The sequence below is a fragment of the Coloeus monedula genome (assembly GCF_965178545.1).
Source record: "Coloeus monedula genome assembly, chromosome: 4".
Taxonomy (NCBI): domain Eukaryota; kingdom Metazoa; phylum Chordata; class Aves; order Passeriformes; family Corvidae; genus Coloeus; species Coloeus monedula.
The window spans coordinates 26,447,920-26,466,016 of record NC_138784.1 but is presented as its reverse complement, the minus strand read 5'-3'; the positions used below and the strand labels follow the sequence as shown (position 1 = coordinate 26,466,016).

Here is an 18,097-nt window from a genome sequence, read left to right as displayed (position 1 = left end):
TGTGCAATCAGATCCATGAAAAACACTTGGGAATATTTTCTGTTTGAAAGGTGCAATAGAAATGCAAGTCATTACAAGCACTGCCTTATGAACAGTGCCAGGAAGTATTAATTCTCCTGCAGCTCCAGCAAGTGATCACCAGGAGATACCCTGAGCAAAAACCCCAGCTCTATTCAGCAGCTGCACAAAGAAGTGTTACTTTTTTCCCATCCCAGGAAGCAATCCTCACCTGCTTACTTCCTCCAGAAACTGCTGCTTCTGTCTCTTCTTCAACAAAAGTGTTACATTTGCAATAGGAAGCTGGACTGTGCCTTTGTGGCTTGTGTTATGGGAAGAGAAGTCCTATAAACCCTTCCATCCTATCCCTGCAGGCTGCCTGGGTGAGACAGGCCAGTTTCCATGACCAAACAGTGACTTCCCAGCCAATATTTCTCTTCTAGAGGGCTTATAAAAGAGATGGGGACACATTTTTTAGTAGGGCCTGTAGTGTTGGGACAAGGGGTAGTGGCTTGAAACTGAAAGAGGATGTAGATTCAGACAAGATATAAGAAAGGAATTTTTTATGATGAGGGTGTTGAAACACTGGCACAACCCAGACAGGTGGCAGTGCCCCAACCCTGGAAACATTCAAGGTCAGGCTGAGCAACCTGATCTAGTTGAAGATGTGCCTGCTCATTGCAGGACGGCTGGATTAGATGACCTTTAAAGGTCTCTCCCAATCCAAAGTGTTCTATGATTCAATGATTCTATCACAGCAAACATTCTCATGGGCCCAAGGAGTCAAGAGGTGCAAACAGACATGACATGCATCACAGAGGAGCAACCAAAGCAATGAAAGAGCCAAGGGAAACTGATGTAAAAGGAAGGAGAATACCTTGAATCATTGCTAATTGTGACCTGACAGACATCTGCAAACAGCTAAGAGTATAAACACGTGCAGAGGAGAACTCTTGTTAGTGACCTTACTAAGAAGAAATGATAGGAACTGGGAGAAAAGGGAATTGTGGAAGCTGGACTGCATGTGCCAGGAGTAACAGTCTGCACGATGCTGGCAGCAAATACACACAGTAAAGAGGGATGGAAGCTGGAAAACAGCTATCTGCAATGCCTGCTATAGTGACAAACACCCTGAGCAGCGAGAGGCCGCTAGGGAACCTTACAGACTCTTCCAAAGATGCCAAATGAAGCCCTGGAGAAGGTAGGATGAAAAATTCCTGCCCTTGAAGAGGGGTAGAGGAAAGAGAAGGTTGCATTGCTCACCAGTGGGGGGCTTTGGCACTACAGTACTTGAGGTCTTTATCTGGCTCCACCAGCTGCCCGTTCCTCCAGCACTGGCCACACACAAATTTCATCTGGAGGTCAAAGGTGCTTGACGTGGGAGTCCGGGGAGAAGCCTGGGGAAAAGAACCACAGCCTCAGGTGAACAGAGGCAAAATGCACCCCCCAAACCTGCCACTGAGACACTGGCAGCTCCCTGCACACCTGTGTGCCAGCGACAAGCCAGATTAAATCAGCTCTCTTTTGCCAGTGTTAGCTGGTGGCCCGATGAAATACCAGACAGGAGCAAAACCACTGCTTGCTTCAGCATGATTTCCTGGGCTTTGACATCTGGCCAAAAGCACAGACAGCCTGGCAGCTTCCAGCACTGACCAGGCCTGGCTGTGAAACCCCTGCAGCGTATCTCTGTGTACAGACAAACTCTGTGAGACCTGCCCCAGAGCTTAATCCCCACTTCCCTGCAGGGAGGGCAATCCATGTCCCACTCTGCCTGTGGAAAACATTTGGTCACACAGCTGGAAGAGCCCCCTTGGGAGGAAGCTGGACCACGTCATAACGCAGGACGCAAAACTTCTGATTTTGGACCAAGAAGCTCATGTCACACCTAACATTTGACACCATGAAGTCAGAGCTGGGTCCTCTTCTAGATATCCTTCCAAGCCGTTTCTGGGCAGGTTTCCATCTCTCACAGTTCCTCTGCATTGGGTTTCACAGGCAGTTAAATCACAGACTCCGGACAGAGGTACAATGCACATATTTCACATCTTCTCAGCCACTGCACTTTTCGCCCCCACCCCACCTGAGAAGGCTGGTTTGGGATTATGACTAATGAATTGTGGAGAAGGAAAAAAAAAAGGAGCCAATCTCATATCCCTGCTGCCTCATGTTTTCTCAGCAAATCTCTGGAAAACTGTTTGCATTCTGTATCACCATTGGAAGAACATGAGGCTGGTGTCTCCAGTTCATTTCCAAACCAAAGAATAAACCCGACTGGATGCCAGTGGCCCTGGGCATGGGAGTATGTGAGAGTACAAGAGAACACCCTGGCCATCGAGCTGGCCATGAAGCACACAGGTCGTGCACCAGCAAAACAATTCTGTGACTGTCAGCCACATCAGCAGCCTGTCCCATCTGCCATGCCTTGACTTTAACCCGAGCATCTCACAATAAACAGACATGCAAGCCATGTCCCTGAAAGCAGGTTTCTGCCAGCAATTGATTAGCAGCAGCATGGAGCCTGGCTGCATCCCTTCGTGAAGGGAAAACAGCAAGCACAGGCAACACAGAATCAAAGCACTTCCCAGGAGACACCACATCAGCTATCAACTACCACTCTGCATCCTCCAGACCTAGTCCTTTGTAGAACCAGAGCTGACATATAAAAGGTCCTCTGTCACTGTGGAAAGCTGACCGAGGAGCTGACCTTGCCTGTGCTGCCTACAAGGGGCCATCAGTTCTCTGATGTCCCAGCCAAAGGACCCTCCGAGAGAACCAGCATCTCTTTTGAAAAGCAGCAGAGATTCTGGCCTACTCATCTGCAAGAATGACCTTTCTGGTGGCTCCCAGCACATGACTCATTCATCACTTGCTGTCAGCTGTCACCTGTGCTGGTGACCACCAAGAACACATCAAAGTGGCTGGCTGTGGGATGAACAGAGTTAAGACCTGGGCTACCATGGAAGGCAATAAGGTGCCTCCCTCTCAGATGTGTGGCCTTTGAATAGAAGTTTTAATCTCCACTTGGTCTCCAAAGGAAATTTCACTACAGCTCACTACTGACCCATCAAACCTACAGGCCTATGGTTACAAAATGGCACTGCTCGCATATTCCCTTTTATCCACCCCATGCTGTCCTCCTGGTGACATATCTCTCAGCACTGCCAGGAAGCTTTGCTCAAACCTACTGACCCAGCAAAACTAAAAACTGAGTGTCTCCAGAAGGGACAAGAGATCAGAGAGAAAGAAAATACCTCTCAGGTAGTTCTGGTAATCTGGGCTGCTTTTTCCACAAATTCTTAACCAAAAGAAGCCCCATGCATTTCTTCATTGAGTCACGCAGACTGCTGGTCAGTCAGTGGGCATGTATGCTCCCAGCGGATTAGGAGCCAAGCAAAAAATCAAAGCGGCTGCTGTTAATGCTACATGACTCTATTTGTAAAGGCAAGACACATACCTGGCAGGCTGCTGATAACCAACAGTGTGGAAATTATATCACATGAGGCTCTAGCAGACGAAGCCAGGCAAAAGTGCCACAGGCTACGGCACCACCCCTTGCTGTGAAGCCAGACAGTATAGTGCTAGCTATGCACCATGGCAACCAAATAAATACAAGTCTTTGGCACGACAGCTCTCCACTTCAGGCTCTGCAGAAAGCAACAGACCCTGCATGGCCACTCATGTCTCCCAGCTTCAGGAACCCCTCTCAGCAACACTGAAATTTTCTCTGGAGGAGCCACATGGCTCAGGGGACTATATGAGGAGCCTAGGTTACTCAGCTGAGTAACCTAGGTTACTCCAACTGAGTGAGCAGGACTTAGATGCAAGTACTCCTTATTGGAGACTTTTTTTCCTCTCCATGCCTAAATTGATAATTCTGAGGTCAGCTTTCATGGGGGTTCTGCAGCTGGCTAGGGGAATAAAAACAAAATAGCTCTTGAAAACCAGAAAAAATGAGGGCTAGAACCCCTCAGTTTGCAGGGATGTGATGGGAGGACATCCAGCTCCCTACAACAGCCCCTCCTGCTGACCGGCTCTTCAATCTGTGGCCACTGGGTTTACTCCTACAGCATCTGCTGTGAGGCCCAATTTGTGGGGCCAAGTGCAAGATCGCCGGCAGGGGCTTGGCAAGCAATGTATCTCAATTCTTCATTTCTTGCTAAGCCTCCTGACCTTCACTGTCACAGCTACTGGGCCCCTGCATGCTGCCTGCCTCTGTTCTCCACAACTGGACAGCCCCAGGTGCTGAGTCCAACTGGCAGCTGTGACAAAACTGCAGCAAAATCCCCCAGAATGACTTTGCTTCCGCTGACCAGAGGGCACTGGAGTGAGAGTGGATCACACGGGATGGTGGGAAGGAGGGGTCTGTTTTTACAGCACTCCTGGGAAGTTGTCTTTGCCATGGAGCCAACTTTGAAAGCTGGAAGGACGCTGAGAAAACTCTGAGTCACGTTAGCCTGCTTGGACAGGAAAAAACAATGGCAAAAGTAAACATCTCTCAACAGATAGCTAGTCCTGCCCGCAGGGTCTTTGGCAGCAAGCCAGGGTCTCATCCCAAAGCACAGCCCTCTGGCTGAGGACGTGCTGTTGCCAAAGCCATGGTGTGCTACTGCAAACAGATGCATCTGACTGACTTGGCTGTCTCCCTGCACAGTGCCAGTGCCAGGCTGCCAATCCCTACAGAGAGCTGGTGGTGCTGCTGGTAGGCACTTTCTGACTGTACCAACACAGCTGCTGCTTTGCCTCTGCACCCTGGAAGGGTGGTGGGTGCAGTCCAGCTCTGTGACAGGCATTTGTGGGGCACAGCCAGACTTTGCCACTGGCCATCAGCCCTAGCACGGCCCACAGGGCCCAGAAACTGTAGCTCTCTGCCCATCCCCTAATGTATCAGGCTCTGGCATTTCATTTCCCAATCCTCTGCCCCCTGCAAGCCCCAGCAGCCAGAAATGGAACCCTTAGCATCCAGATTCCACGTACTTCAGAGGACATGCTCTGACCATGCCTGCTGTGTAGCTTATTCTTCCAGCAGCAGCACCGCCAGCCAAAGGTGAGTTTGAAGCTGCAAGGCTTACAGGAAAACAGCTGTCCATTTATCTTTTTTTAATCCCCTCATTATGCACAGAGAATGGCAAGACAGAGCTTTCTGGAAAATACAGGTAGATTCACAGCAGGCAGGACAGAACCAATCTCTGGACTGTGCTCTTGGGGCAAGGCACACATGTGGAACAGGGATTGCTGATATAAATGCAACTGCTGTCACAAACTGCTGCAAATCCACACTTAGTTTCCCCCCATGTGGAGATTCAGGCCACTGCCTCTGTCCCCACACCAGGCAGAAAGAGATCACAGCCAGCTCTGGTTGCAGGGACCATTCAGATCATCCAGGCTCACTTCTCATATAATACAGGATGTAGAAACTTGTCATGCTCAGCTTCCTGAGAGGCTAGAACATATTCCTTAAGCAAGTCAGACAGTTTTGGGAACTAGAGACCGTGGTTATTCTGGACTGCTGCTTCCCATTCCTTTCCTCCAACCGTTTCAGACCACAACAGCTGCACAGGTTTATTGCTGAGCATCCCCTGGAGGATGAATTCATCTCATGCAGCATAACCAGTGCATAGGAGGACACAGAGCCCACTGCAAGTGTCAGTGCAGTCACCTGCATCTTTCCTGTTGGGCTAAGCTATCCCCATCAGACCTTCCCACAGATGCTTCCCCAGCATCAGTGCCCTACAGCCTTCAGAACACTTCTGTTGACACACAACCAAGACAAAAACCAGCAGCTAAACGTCACACATGAGTAACTCGGATTCCTCTGCTATAAACCACCTCCTCTGCAGGGTGCTTACAGACTGCACTTGGTGCTGGTCTCTGCAGAGGCACTCCTAGGTGACAGGTCTCACACAAAGGTGAAACACTCTTGCTTGGACAGTAAGGCACAGGCCAAGAGATGGCAAATGTAGGCTCACCAAGGCTAAAGAAAGCTGTCAAGTGGGAACAAAAAGGATTTACAACACTTTCCCCACTATTCTCCTGTTCTAATGGCAAAAATTCCCTGTTCTGATGGCAAAAACTGCTTTAGTTCAAACTCAGGACTGGACTGGGAATTGTCCTCACTGGGTGGGCTCTGCTCCTACAGTACAGAAATCCCCTGTGGGGTAAAAAAAAGGCTAAAGCAGCCCTGCCCATAGCCAACAAGATGTGAGAAAGTAAACAAAGAAGAGCCCTTTGCTTGTAACCCCTCTCGCACTGCCCTGGTATGCTCTTGGCAGTGCTGGAGGGTGCAGCCCTCCACACTGAGAGGCAAAGTGGCAAAATAAAGGCAAAGCTCCCAGCCTCCTCCTGGTAAAGCACCACCTGCCCCGCCTCAACAGCACCCGGGCTGCCAGTTGCATCCACTCCTGCATTTAGATCAGTCCTATAGGTCATGAGTCATTCCTTAAGAGTCCTTCAAACTGTTCTATGCTCCCTTGCCACTCCCTTGGCAGCAGGACACATTTGGTCCCCACTGTGTGGCCACTGCCCCAAGATCTCCCAGTTTCACCAGCAAGGTGTCACAGGAAACACCATTCTCTGTGTGTTGCCCTCGGTGACCGGGAGGCTTCACCCTGGCAGGGAACAAAGCAGATAACAACACTGCAAAACAAGGCACAAAGCTCAGAACCAGCACTGCAACCAAGAAAGCTCTCAGCTGTCCTCCACCTCAATGGCCATCCTGGTCTGCCTGGGACCTGTCAGGCACAGCAGTGGGAGAAAAGGAGAGAAAGGGCTGTAACCATTGGGAGCAAAATCAGGCTCCAAGCCTTAGATGGGCCTTACTTACCATGCTGTTGGCTGGTTTGCTGGCATGTGCCTCCATCTGCTGCCAGTACTTCTTAGACTCCTGCACAATATCTTCATGGGTCATTCCTGGGAACAAAAAGGAGACAGAACTGAGCCATACTGCTTTGGCCAAGAGGAGAGAGGGAGGGGTTGCAGGACTTCTTAGTTTGGGCTTAGTAACCCCTGAGGGGCTGACAGCTCCCAACAGTCCCCCTGGTAATGTCAGGACTGAGTTGTGACAGGACCCACCACAGAACATGTCTAATCCCTTGCTAAGGAAGCTACTCTCCACACAAGCCAAACAAAAGGAGAAGAGTTCGGTCTCCTGGGCTTGTTCAGACCTGGCTTTCTGCTCAGGCAGTCTGCAAACGACCCAGACACTGCCTCCAAGCCAGTAATTCTTCACTAGGGTCAAGAGCTTGACCAAGGCTGTCCCCCAACACCATATCACCAGATTGTACCAAGGTCCTAAAGGCAATGCTTTGTTCCTGTTGATCTGTGGTATATGGAGTTTTTGCCTCTAGCTTGGAAGATCACAGATACCCAATGAGACATCTAGCATCTCCAAGACCCCAGAAGTCTCACCTCTTACTTGCTGGGATTTTTAATTAGCCTTCAAGTTGAGGGGGCTCCCCATTAATCAACAGGTGAAGAGGAAAGTTGAAATCCAACACATATAGACACCAAGCACAACCTAGGCAGCAAGGAATGACTGACAGTGCAAAACCAACCAAGAAACAGCTGCTAGTAAGTAACAAGCAAGGAAAGATCTGCAAGGTCTCAGATATTATAAATACAACATCAGACAACAAGAGAAAGGATTGGCCAGACTTTATCAAAGGAATTAGCTCCTGACCAGCTCAAGTGGTGAGGGAACAGCCTCTGTTAGCACCAGCCAGCTAGATGGGTGTTCAAGTTATTAAGTGGTCTAAAGACCCAAGATAGCTGCCAAAACAAACTGAAGCAAGTATCTTGCACAGGCAGCTGACTGCAACAAGAGGGGTGCTGAGGAAGGCCTTGATGCAATATCCCCAGGACACAGACACTGCAAATTTGATTGCTTTGCTAATGCCTACAGCTTTTATTACTGAAGTGAGGTGTTGCCCAGGAGCATTACACAAACACAACCATTGATCTGGGAGACAGCACGTTCCAGAACTTAAGGGCCACTGAACACAAGTTTTCATCTCAGCTTAGGCTGTGTGTAGCTTGGGTAAGTTACAGCATTCCTGACCTCAGTTTTCCTATCTGTGATTTTGGCTGTTCATGTCCCTGTCAGGCAACACTACTGTCATTTGCACAGGGCTTGAACAGGATGAAAAGCATTCAGGGAACTTCACCATTCTTCAAGAACATTTGCTCAGGCCTTTAAAATGGCAGCTATTGCATAGCTGGTACTGCTCACAGATCAGAGCTGTTGGTGAATATTCTACTTCTTAACCATTAATCCCAGAAGAAATGGTGTAGAGTTGGAAAAATTGCAATTCCGTCTTCCATGTCCAAGTACTCCAGTGTTGGACACAATGCTGATTTGTACTTTGGGGACAAAACCTCTAAAGCTGGGAAAACTGCATCAAAAAGTTAACATGCTGCACTGGACCTGGCAAGGAAAGGGCTGAAGCAGCTCCCACCTTCTCCATTCTGCACACCTGTAATCCTTGGGGTGCAGAACCAAAGGGAGAAGCATATAAAGGTCTTGTCAGAAGACTGAATTTCAAACATAGTTCTTGTGACTGCCTTCTTCCAGTTCCAGTTGTCTGAACTAACTCAACAATACAGTCTAGAAATGTGGTGGTTGGGAAAGAAAAACCCTCCCAAATGTGAAAGGATGGTTTCCAATCTACCAGCTTTCCAAAGCATGAACCATTACACAGAAATGATCTGGGAACCAAAAGGCCCATGTGTTGATTACTTATAATACTTCAGCATCTTTTGCAACATCATTAGTGAAGACAAAGAGTCTGTTATTACCACTGGTGTAAGAAGATAGCAAGAGATGTCTGTGAAAAGCCACAGTGAACAAAAAAATAGTCCTGCCTGTCCAATTTTCAGATCTTGGGAACCTTTACTCCACTAATACAATCCTTTATCCCCATGAACAAAGCCAAAAGCTCTGTAATTGCTCAAATGGCTGTGAAGTGTTTCAAATGTAAGCTGCCCTCTTCCTATTCTTGCTGAGCAAATAGTGCCCAAATGAAACTTTCTGCTCCACAGCTAAAACATTCCCAGAGAATGGCAACAACTGCCTTTAATCTCGGTTTCCATAATGAAGACTACACTTAGGAGAGGTAATAAACTATACTCCAGGAAGGCAAACTCACAAGGAAAGCAGACTCATACATACAGCCCTGCAGAAAAATACCCCACAAGATAACATCTCTCCTATTGCTGGAAAAGGTGGAAATAAGCACAAGGCTTAATGATCACCTCTGCAGCTTAACTCACGGCTTGTTTCATCTCCTCAGCTTCCCCTTTGAAATCATTTCTTCAAGTAAAGAAGGCAAGAAGAAAAAAATCAGTCTATTTCTTCTGCAGGATGAAGAGGAAGAAACAGAGAGAGAAGGAAGAAGGAAGCAAAGAAACTTTTTGAATAACAAAACCAAACCAAACCAACAAAAATAAACCAACCATGGGATGGGGAAAAAAGCAAGGTACTTGAATATTAGAGTGCCTGGAGTACAATGAGCAGTATCACAAGCATGCAATGGGCAGCAATGGTGGCCCACGACTCACAGGCAATGTGCTATCTTAGAAACTCCAGAGCTGTAATTTTTTAATTTCCTGAGGCCACGAGTAAATGAGGGCAAATGGAAAGATTAAAGATGGCATTTGCCACAGTGTGCTACTTATTCATCACTGTCCCTCATGAGCTGAAGCCAGGGCCAAGGACTGCACTCAACATCAATTATGACATCAAAGAATGGTGAGAAACATCCATAATGTGTTTCCTCTCTGAAGTACTCCCATTACCAGGCTGGGTGTAGCACTAAATGAGACCCTGTGGTGAAAAAGCATGTAGGTAGCACTGTGGGTGGACCAGTATCTACACAGCCAACAGGAGAGCAGCCAGAGAAAACTTCCAATATGTCACACAAAGAGACAGGACTCAAAGTGCTAGATGTGGCAGTGTCATTATATGCTTTCCCTGAGTACAATCTCTGTAAAACCCTCTCCTGAGGCATGTCATCAAAGGCTTTTTGGGAAACACCAATTATCTTGCTGTTGGTGAATTGGTTTTGAGAAACTGGAGATGCACAGCCTTCTTTATATAACCAACTGCTTTGTCACCTGTACATGCTGCCATTCTCACTGCAGCAGATGTTCACTCAGGAGTCCAACTGCCATTTGCACAAGATCTAAGCACCAAACACCTCTTGGGATTCAGCTCTACCTAATTATAATTTTAATTTATTCAGCTGGTCCCAAGGGAAAGGCTTTCTGGTCTGCAAATTATAACAACACTGTTCCTGTAAATGGACAAGGGCCAAATCACCTCACAGAACACCTTGGTCCTCTCTTCTGTGTCCCTGAGGAGGCAGAGTAAGTAATATGCACAAGTGAGTGACACCGTCTCAGTACTCCCAAATCACCTTCTTCCCCTCTCAACTGGCCCTGGGTACACACTGGAAGAAACTCAGGTATACACAACACCAGCCAAGTCACACTCACCTGAATATTGCTGCAGCAGCCAGACCTTGAGCTCAATGAAACTGTGAGCAAAGTGGCAGCTGTCCTCACGCAGGCAGCCGTAACGCACCTCATGTCGGCACACGTCGAACTGGAAGTGCTCCTGGAACTGACGGATCTTGGAATATTTCAGGGAGGTGGAACGCACAATGTGGACCAGACACCTGCAGAAAAACAAGAAGCACCAGTGGATCAAACCCTCCCCACCTCCTCCTTACATATGACATCTAGACATTTGACTAGGCAGGAAAAGGACACAAGCAAATTGATTCCAGGAGAGACAGATTTCCTCTGGGAAAAGCAAACCCCTGCCCTCCCACCCTATCAAGCCTGGGTAGTTATTTTCACCTTCAGCACATGGGTGATGCTCTGCTTAAGTTCAGAGATTTAGATGTTTCAAAATACACAGCAAAGATTCCAACTCCTCCGGTTCAGCAAGTCCCTACGTCTCAGGTTGCCAGGAACCGAAGGAATGGTATGACTGTGTAGTTGACATGTTTGTTATACTTGTTTTCCTAAACATTCACTACCAGACAGTCAGAGGCAGGATCTTGAGCTAGAGGATCTTTGTTTTGACCTTTTTGTAAAGACCAAACTGAAAGGCAAATTAAGTCAATAGAAAACTCAACAGACTAACTCCAAACGGCTTTGCTGATGCCGGAAATCCCTCAGCACCAGGAGCAAACATGCAGGGTGAAGCTCATAGTGCTATATATCATGATTTGAGCTGTCCTATCTTTGGAACCCATAGGGAAGAAAGGAAGAAAGAGACCAGAGCCCTGGAGTTAAACTGGCTGGACTTGTGAGAGATGGTTCCCATCAGGAGAAAAAACTGTTCACTCACTTGTTGTCATGGAAACTGTGTTTTGCAGAAAGGTTGGAGCAGACAGATGGTGTGTCCTTGGTCCCTTTGCTGATAATCCGGGGTTTGCTGTCAAAGCAAATCTGAGAAGAGAAGAATTAGCATACTGGGAAAATCTTAGAGAGCAGTGAACCAGAGCGACTTCACTTGGAAGAGGAAGAAGAACCCGAGCCAGCCTATTCTAATGTTCAAAGTTAGAAAGAAGTGTGGTGAAAACTTTGTGGTAGGGCTTTAAAATAAAGCAAGTCAATCTCTGGGAAAGCTTCCAGACAACACTTTTTGGCTTATTCTCAACAGAATTTTCCGTTGTGGTTGGAAAAATTTTGGTCAGAGCCGCATATTCTTTCCCTGTTAGACAACAGAACAAGAACAAGGGAGAAACAAAAGAACAGCCACTTCACAGCAAAGAACACATCCTTTTACATGTGCTGCCAACATGGGAAACTCTGTGCTGCAGAGCATTAAGATGATATGAGACAATTCTCAACTGACCAACTCAGGAGCTCTGGACAGACATCAAGTGGGCATTTTTTGCATTATGGAATTCAGATTTCTAAAGTAACCAAGGCTAAATTACAATTCAAAGCAACACCTCAAGATGGAGGAAGAGACAGGTGATCCCATGAGGCTGTAAGCACCTGGTTCAGCTGCAGGGCTAAGGAGGAAAACTCCTTTCTCCTACACAGCTGCATACAGTGCTCACTGTCCTTCTGGGAGCAGGGCACTGGCTGGGACAGGTGGTGGCCTACTCCGCACCTTTAAGATTTCCTTCTTGAAGAATGTCCAACCTTCCTGGACTCCTTTTCCCTCCAGTACTCTTGTCAACCAGGCTCCTAAATAGCCTAAAGTCTGCCCTTCAGAAGGTGAAGTGGCAAGGTGGTAGCTCTGCTGACCCCTCTCCTTATTTCTCCAAGAACTGAAAATTCTATCATTGCATGATTGCTGTGCCCAAGACGGCTTCCAACCATCGTATCACGCACCAGTCCTTCTCTGTTCACAAACCACAGGCCCAGAGGACGCCTTCCCTAGTTGTCTCCCTCAGCAGCTGTGTCAGGAGTTATCTTCCACACACTCCAGGAGCCTCCTGGACTGTTTCCTCTCTGCTGTGTTGTACTTCCAGCAGACACCTGGTAAGTTGAAGTCCCCCACAAGAAAAAGGGCCAACAACTATGAGACTTCTCCCATCTGCCTATAGAATAATTTGTCTGCCTCTTCACCCTGGTTGGGTGGTCTGTAACAGACTCCCACCTTGTTGGCCTTTCCCCCAGTTCCTACCCGTAACCACTCAACCCTATCGTCGTCATCCTTAAACTCTAGAGAGTCAAAACACTCCCTAACACACAGGGCTCCCCTGCTGCCTCTCCTTCCTCACCTGTCCCTCCTGAAGAGTTTACAGCCATCATTGCAGCACTCCAGTTGTACGAGTCATCCCACCATATTTTCGTGGTGGCAACTATCAACATATCAGTGGTCCAGATACATACTGAAGTGATGATGGATGCCTGCCCCCTCCCACCAGTTCTGTACCTCACAGAGGAAGGTGAAGATGCCCTGATGTTCTTTGAGGAGCTTGGCAATTGTGAGGCTGCTCTGCTTGATCCCACCTAGCGGGTCAAAGAGGAGGTCACGGTTGAGGGTCCCCTTCCTCTCCTCCGTCCACACGTCGATCTCTTCCTGGTGGTACGCGAAGGTGCAGTTATCCCCGTACTTACAGTCCTGCTTGTTAAGCATATCTACAAAGCAACAAACAGCACACACCACCACACAGGCAGGGCAGCCCAGTCAGAAACTAAACTCTCTCTCATCTCCTCCCACTGCCCGTGCCTCACAAGGAACTGAGAACAAGAAAACACAGAGCTAAAAGAAAAAGGAAAAGACATCTCCTCCCAAGTTCACCTATATCAAGACATTCGGGAAAGTTAATGAAAACTACTGAATGGTGAGAGTCTCCAGTAATGCTGCTATGGTGGAAACCATCTCAAAACAGAGGCGAGCTTTAATTCAGTGCCTGGCCAGGGACGGATCATGACTTAATTAACCCTTTTAAAGCCAATACAGATTAAGTTCTCCCATAGGCCCAGCAGTAAGGAGCCATTTTAGCTTGGCTCTTGCAATCTCCCCAGTACCTTATTAGGTACTCTGTAATGACACTGCCTCAGGGATCCAGTCTGGTCACACTGTCTGCATGCACGGTGGGATGGGCTGGAGCAAAGGAGCAGGCAGAGAATGCTTTTCCCTAGGCAGAACCACAGCCCTGCCATGGGGCAGCTGGGTTGAGTGGGACTAATGTGAGCACACACACAGGGGACAGGTTCTCAGTAAAGCCCATGTCAGCAGAGCAGCTCTGAGCGCTCGACTGTGTGCAGCACCTCACTGAGCCTTTGGAACTCTTCTGCTCCACCACTTTAGAAGCTGCCTGCTCTTCACAACATAGCAGCTCATTGCCCTTCACTGTACTGAGCCATCCAGTCCATAGGCTACTGATGGGACAGGAGACCCTACAGCCAGCAGGCAATATCCAACAGAATTTGCCTCCAGTCTCCCCTGACACAGCCCCTTCCCGGTGACCAACCGCCACAGATCACCTTTGCACAGATAATAGGATCCTACAAAGTTGGTTTTGGTTGGGCGAGGACGGATCCTCTTCCAGGTCTTGTCTTCTGAGTTCTTCAGCCTGCCCAGCAGGATGTCCCGCTTGCACTTGTGCTCCAAGCCTTCCCGATAGGTGTAATCACCAGCCTTGGGCCCTGCCAGAAAGAATAACCCATCAGCCTGGGGAAAGCCAATTCCTAGTCTGTGCCAGTGCTCTGGTGGCAAAGCAAATGTATCACCTGTTTTGGGGTAGCAGATATGACAGGCTTGTTTGAAAACATGAGTAGATGCCAGGGGGTTCTTCACCAGCAGGGCTGTGTTGGGCATTACTGGTTCTGGCTGGGACAGCAGGTGCTCGGTGGCCTTGGGGACAGCTGGGTGACTCACCCCACCAAGGCTAACCTGAGTGAAAACACACATACCTCTCTGTTCAGCTCTGCAACCATATGGGCAAGAAACCTCTCTAACCCCCTGCCCTGCTCCAGTCTCTCAAAACCTTTTCATTTCCTCTCTCATCAAAATGTTCACATCCGAAATGACATTTCCAGAAGAGAAGCGTGCAACTTTTACAAAGAGAATGAACACTGTGCTATGTTCAGTTCAAATACAGGCCTCTTTCCTGCTGGTAAGAGACCCCAGTTTTCTATCATGAGCCACAGAACAAAATGCCCCCCTCACTCCTTCCCATTCATTCCACTGTAACCTACTCTGCAATGAAAGACTTTTAAATCAACCTTATCCCAACCTAAGAAAAAACCCAAACTGCTTATCAGTCAATCTTCAGGGACATTCACATTGATGTTAATAGGGCCAGCAGGTGATAGGAACTCAAGAATAAGTTCCGTTCCAAGCTTGCTAATCCTCCCCTTTTTCTCCAAGACTGGAGACATAGGACAGAGGCAGAACATCTGGAGAAGGCTCCTGACAGGGGCAGAGAGCAGCAAAGAACTTTAGCAGCCGTAAGTCAAAGTTGACTTGCTCTGCCACATCCTTGAGCATTATGTGGCTGCCAGATACAGTGGGACACCGGCCTCCATGATCCCCTGCTGACCCTAAAACCTTGGTCACACCATGTTTACCTTGGCAATATGCAGTTATGGATAAAAACAGAGATGGAACAAATGTCTTCCTACTGACTCTGGGGGAATCTTTACCTGCCTTGCCACAACATGGGAGGCAACACTCACCAGGGCAGGGTAAGGAGAGGTGCCCAAATTACCTACATCACCCAAGTGACCACTACTACCACCACTACTACCTTGGCTCCAGAGCCCCCTGGGACGTCAGCACGGGGCAGTAGCTCACTCACCACTGGGGCTGGTTTTTGGCTGCCAGGTGGGTGTCGCAGTTCCTGAGAGCTAGTTTCTTCTAGGCAAAAGAAGGGGAAAAGAGGCCCACAAAACAAAAACAATAATTTCACTCTCAGAGGCAGTTCTACTCATAAATGGACAAACAAAAGCTTAATAAATGAATTTGCTTTATTTATTTCATAATGTTTTAATACTTTCTTCCCAAAGCATCTGTTTAGACTTGGAAAAACCCCAGGAAAGGCCATCTTGTCCCAGAAATCCTACTGAACCCAACTCTATGCTGGTGAGCACTGGCATTCCTAAAGTGGCAACCCAAAACTGAGGTGAATGCGAGTGTTCAAGTGCTAACTGGCCAATCTCTGCTGTTTTCAAACTACTTTTGCTGCCAATATACTGCAATACTGGGAACAAGTTACCAAGAAGCAGTCCACTTCCCTCCTGAACAGGAGGGGACTTAGTCTTTGCCCACCATCCTTCACAGCTTTTCTCCTTGTGACATGAGAGTGCAGAGCCCTATTCAAAACGACACCCATTGCCCTGAATCCAGAGATGGGAAAGACCTACCTTGGCCTCTACCATTCTGCCCAGCACAACAAGGTCCTGTATCATCTAAAACAGCCATCACCATTCTGCTCACTTTGTGCAAAATGTCAAAGAGTCATTGAGGAGGGGGGTGGAGGAATCATGCTATAGTACAGCAAATTGTGCCAAGGGAGGTGTTCTGGACACCAAGTCAAGTTTAAATCTCACCACTCATCATTATACACCTTTGTGTTCCTTCCTCCTCTTTAGATTTCACTCCATGCACGTACTGGTTATCTGGGATTACACGCCTACAGCCTTCCTCATTACTCTTGAGTTAAACATAATCAGCTACTCTGTCCAAGACAATTCCCTGCCCTCTTCTACATTTATATTCCTGTTCTGCCACACCAGCAGAGAAAGCTACAAGACAGATGTCCTCAGCATTGAAGGAAATAATTTTGGCATGCATTCCCAGCTAAGGCAACACAAAACCTCATCACCCCGCACCTACCAATGGCAAAGGAATCCAAGGTATCCAGCGACCCCCTGCTTGTCCCAAAGGAGTCCAGGGCATCAAGCCGTGTATCTGTGTATGGAAGCAGATCCAGGGAATCCAGCGAATCTAAAGTGGAGCTGCCACTTCCTCCTGGTGGAGCCTCGAAGGCATCCAGGACAGAGGAGGAGGAGAGCTGCTTGGTGGGATCCATCACCAGGCCAAAGGAGGCAGGTGGCAGAGGAGTGGAGACAGGGATGCTGGCTGTCACAACTGGAGGCAGCAGCGGAGTTCCCCCCGGAAACACAGGAATCAGCTGGGGCATCTCTGTTGGCAGGTTGGTAGGAATGGTGCCCTGGACCAGAGACTTCAGGGGAGCAGGAAGGAGGATAAATAGCAAATTAGTATTGGGGAGCGAAGACTGAAAACAGATGTCCTGGGTTTGACTGGCACAGAGTTAATTGTCTTCTTAGTAGCTGGTACAGCGCTGTGTTTTGGATTCAGCATGGGAATAATGCTGATAACACACTGATATTTTGGTTATTGCTAAGTCGTGCTTATTCTAAGTCAAGGACTTTCCAGTTTCCCATGCTCTGCCAGTGAGCAGGTGCACAAGAAGATGGGGGAGAGCATGGCCAGGACAGCTGATCTGAACAAGCCAAAGGAATATTTCATACCATAGATCATGCCCAGAATATAAACTGGGGGGAGTTGGTCAGGGTCACTGACTGCTGCTCAGGAAAGGCTGGGCATTGGTCAGTAAGTGCTGAGTAACTGTAATGTGCATCACTTGTTTCTCTTGGGTTTTATTCCTCCCTCTCTCTCCTTTTCTATTATTCTTGTTGTTGTTAATATTGTATTTTATTTTGTTTCACTTATTAAACTGTTCTTATCTTAAGCCCCAAGCTTGGGTTTTTTTCAATTATCCTCCTCACTGGGGAAGGGGCAGGAAGAAAGTGAGTGAGCAGCTGTCTGGTACTTAGTTGCTGACTGGGGTTAAACCATGACAACAGAGAGCAACAGGCTCTCAGTGAAGGACTGTACTAGCTGGAGCAAAAGGACACCTGGCAGCTCAATCCACCTGCAGACTTGCCACAGACCTTCCAATTTCTCTGTACTGCAAACAGTCTGGACCAGGATCCCTGAGGTGGTGTTGGGATACCTGAGTTCATCAGTCTGCAAGGCAGTGCCCTGTGCTGGGCACTTAAACCAGCTCAGGTTGAGAAACAATGCAGCTGAGTTCACAGAGTGCCAAGGTCAGGATAATGATCATGACTCATGGCACCTCTCATCAGGGCTTTTCCAACACAAAAATCAGTATATTGCCTCCAGACCCAACGTGGCTCACATAAGCAACACTGGCAACTAAAATCCAACATAAGTATGAATACAGACTGTCTATGTAGCTCCCAGACCTGTTCAAAGAGCTGAGTGCAATCTGCACAAAATACAAGATTAGAGCATGCCCACTGTATAAAATACATCCATCATTCCTGCTTCACCACACTCATTTCTACTCTCAGACTTGCTTCAACTTCACGGACATGAGAGGCCAGGTTGAGGGAGATGTCAGGGGAGGGGTACTTTGGGTATCTTTTGGGAGACAGCTCCCTGAAGTTGCACACAGCAGAGCAGGCTTGGAGGAGGACTCCACACACTCACAGTAGCAGAAATAAAGGAAAGAATGAATGAGTTTTGCCAGAGGAAGAGATAGGAGAAAAGAATTACAGAAAGAGAGGCAGCATGCTCCAAGGTCCTCATGCTCCAAGGACCTCCAAGGACCTATTTGGAACAAAGAAGCAGGGGACCCAT

At 48.0% G+C, this 18,097-nt stretch overlaps 1 protein-coding gene across 5 annotated transcripts in view; it reads right to left on the bottom strand.

The window, feature by feature from the left end:
* Positions 1 to 18,097, bottom strand: part of ZC3H7B (zinc finger CCCH-type containing 7B) — a 47,376-nt gene that overhangs the window by 9,333 nt on the left and 19,946 nt on the right. For 2 of the 5 annotated variants that reach the window (XM_082280180.1, XM_082280181.1), the window contains exons 10-18: positions 16,304 to 16,652; positions 15,216 to 15,325; positions 14,197 to 14,359; positions 13,951 to 14,112; positions 12,893 to 13,098; positions 11,348 to 11,448; positions 10,486 to 10,667; positions 6,818 to 6,903; positions 1,261 to 1,394 (exon numbers count right to left, since the gene is read on the bottom strand). In XM_082280180.1, coding sequence (XP_082136306.1) covers positions 1,261 to 1,394; positions 6,818 to 6,903; positions 10,486 to 10,667; positions 11,348 to 11,448; positions 12,893 to 13,098; positions 13,951 to 14,112; positions 14,197 to 14,359; positions 15,216 to 15,325; positions 16,304 to 16,652 — 1,493 coding nt within the window. The remainder of the gene's footprint in view (positions 1 to 1,260; positions 1,395 to 6,817; positions 6,904 to 10,485; positions 10,668 to 11,347; positions 11,449 to 12,892; positions 13,099 to 13,950; positions 14,113 to 14,196; positions 14,360 to 15,215; positions 15,326 to 16,303; positions 16,653 to 18,097) is intronic. The other 3 variants (XM_082280183.1, XM_082280182.1, XM_082280184.1) reach the window with 3 other exon arrangements.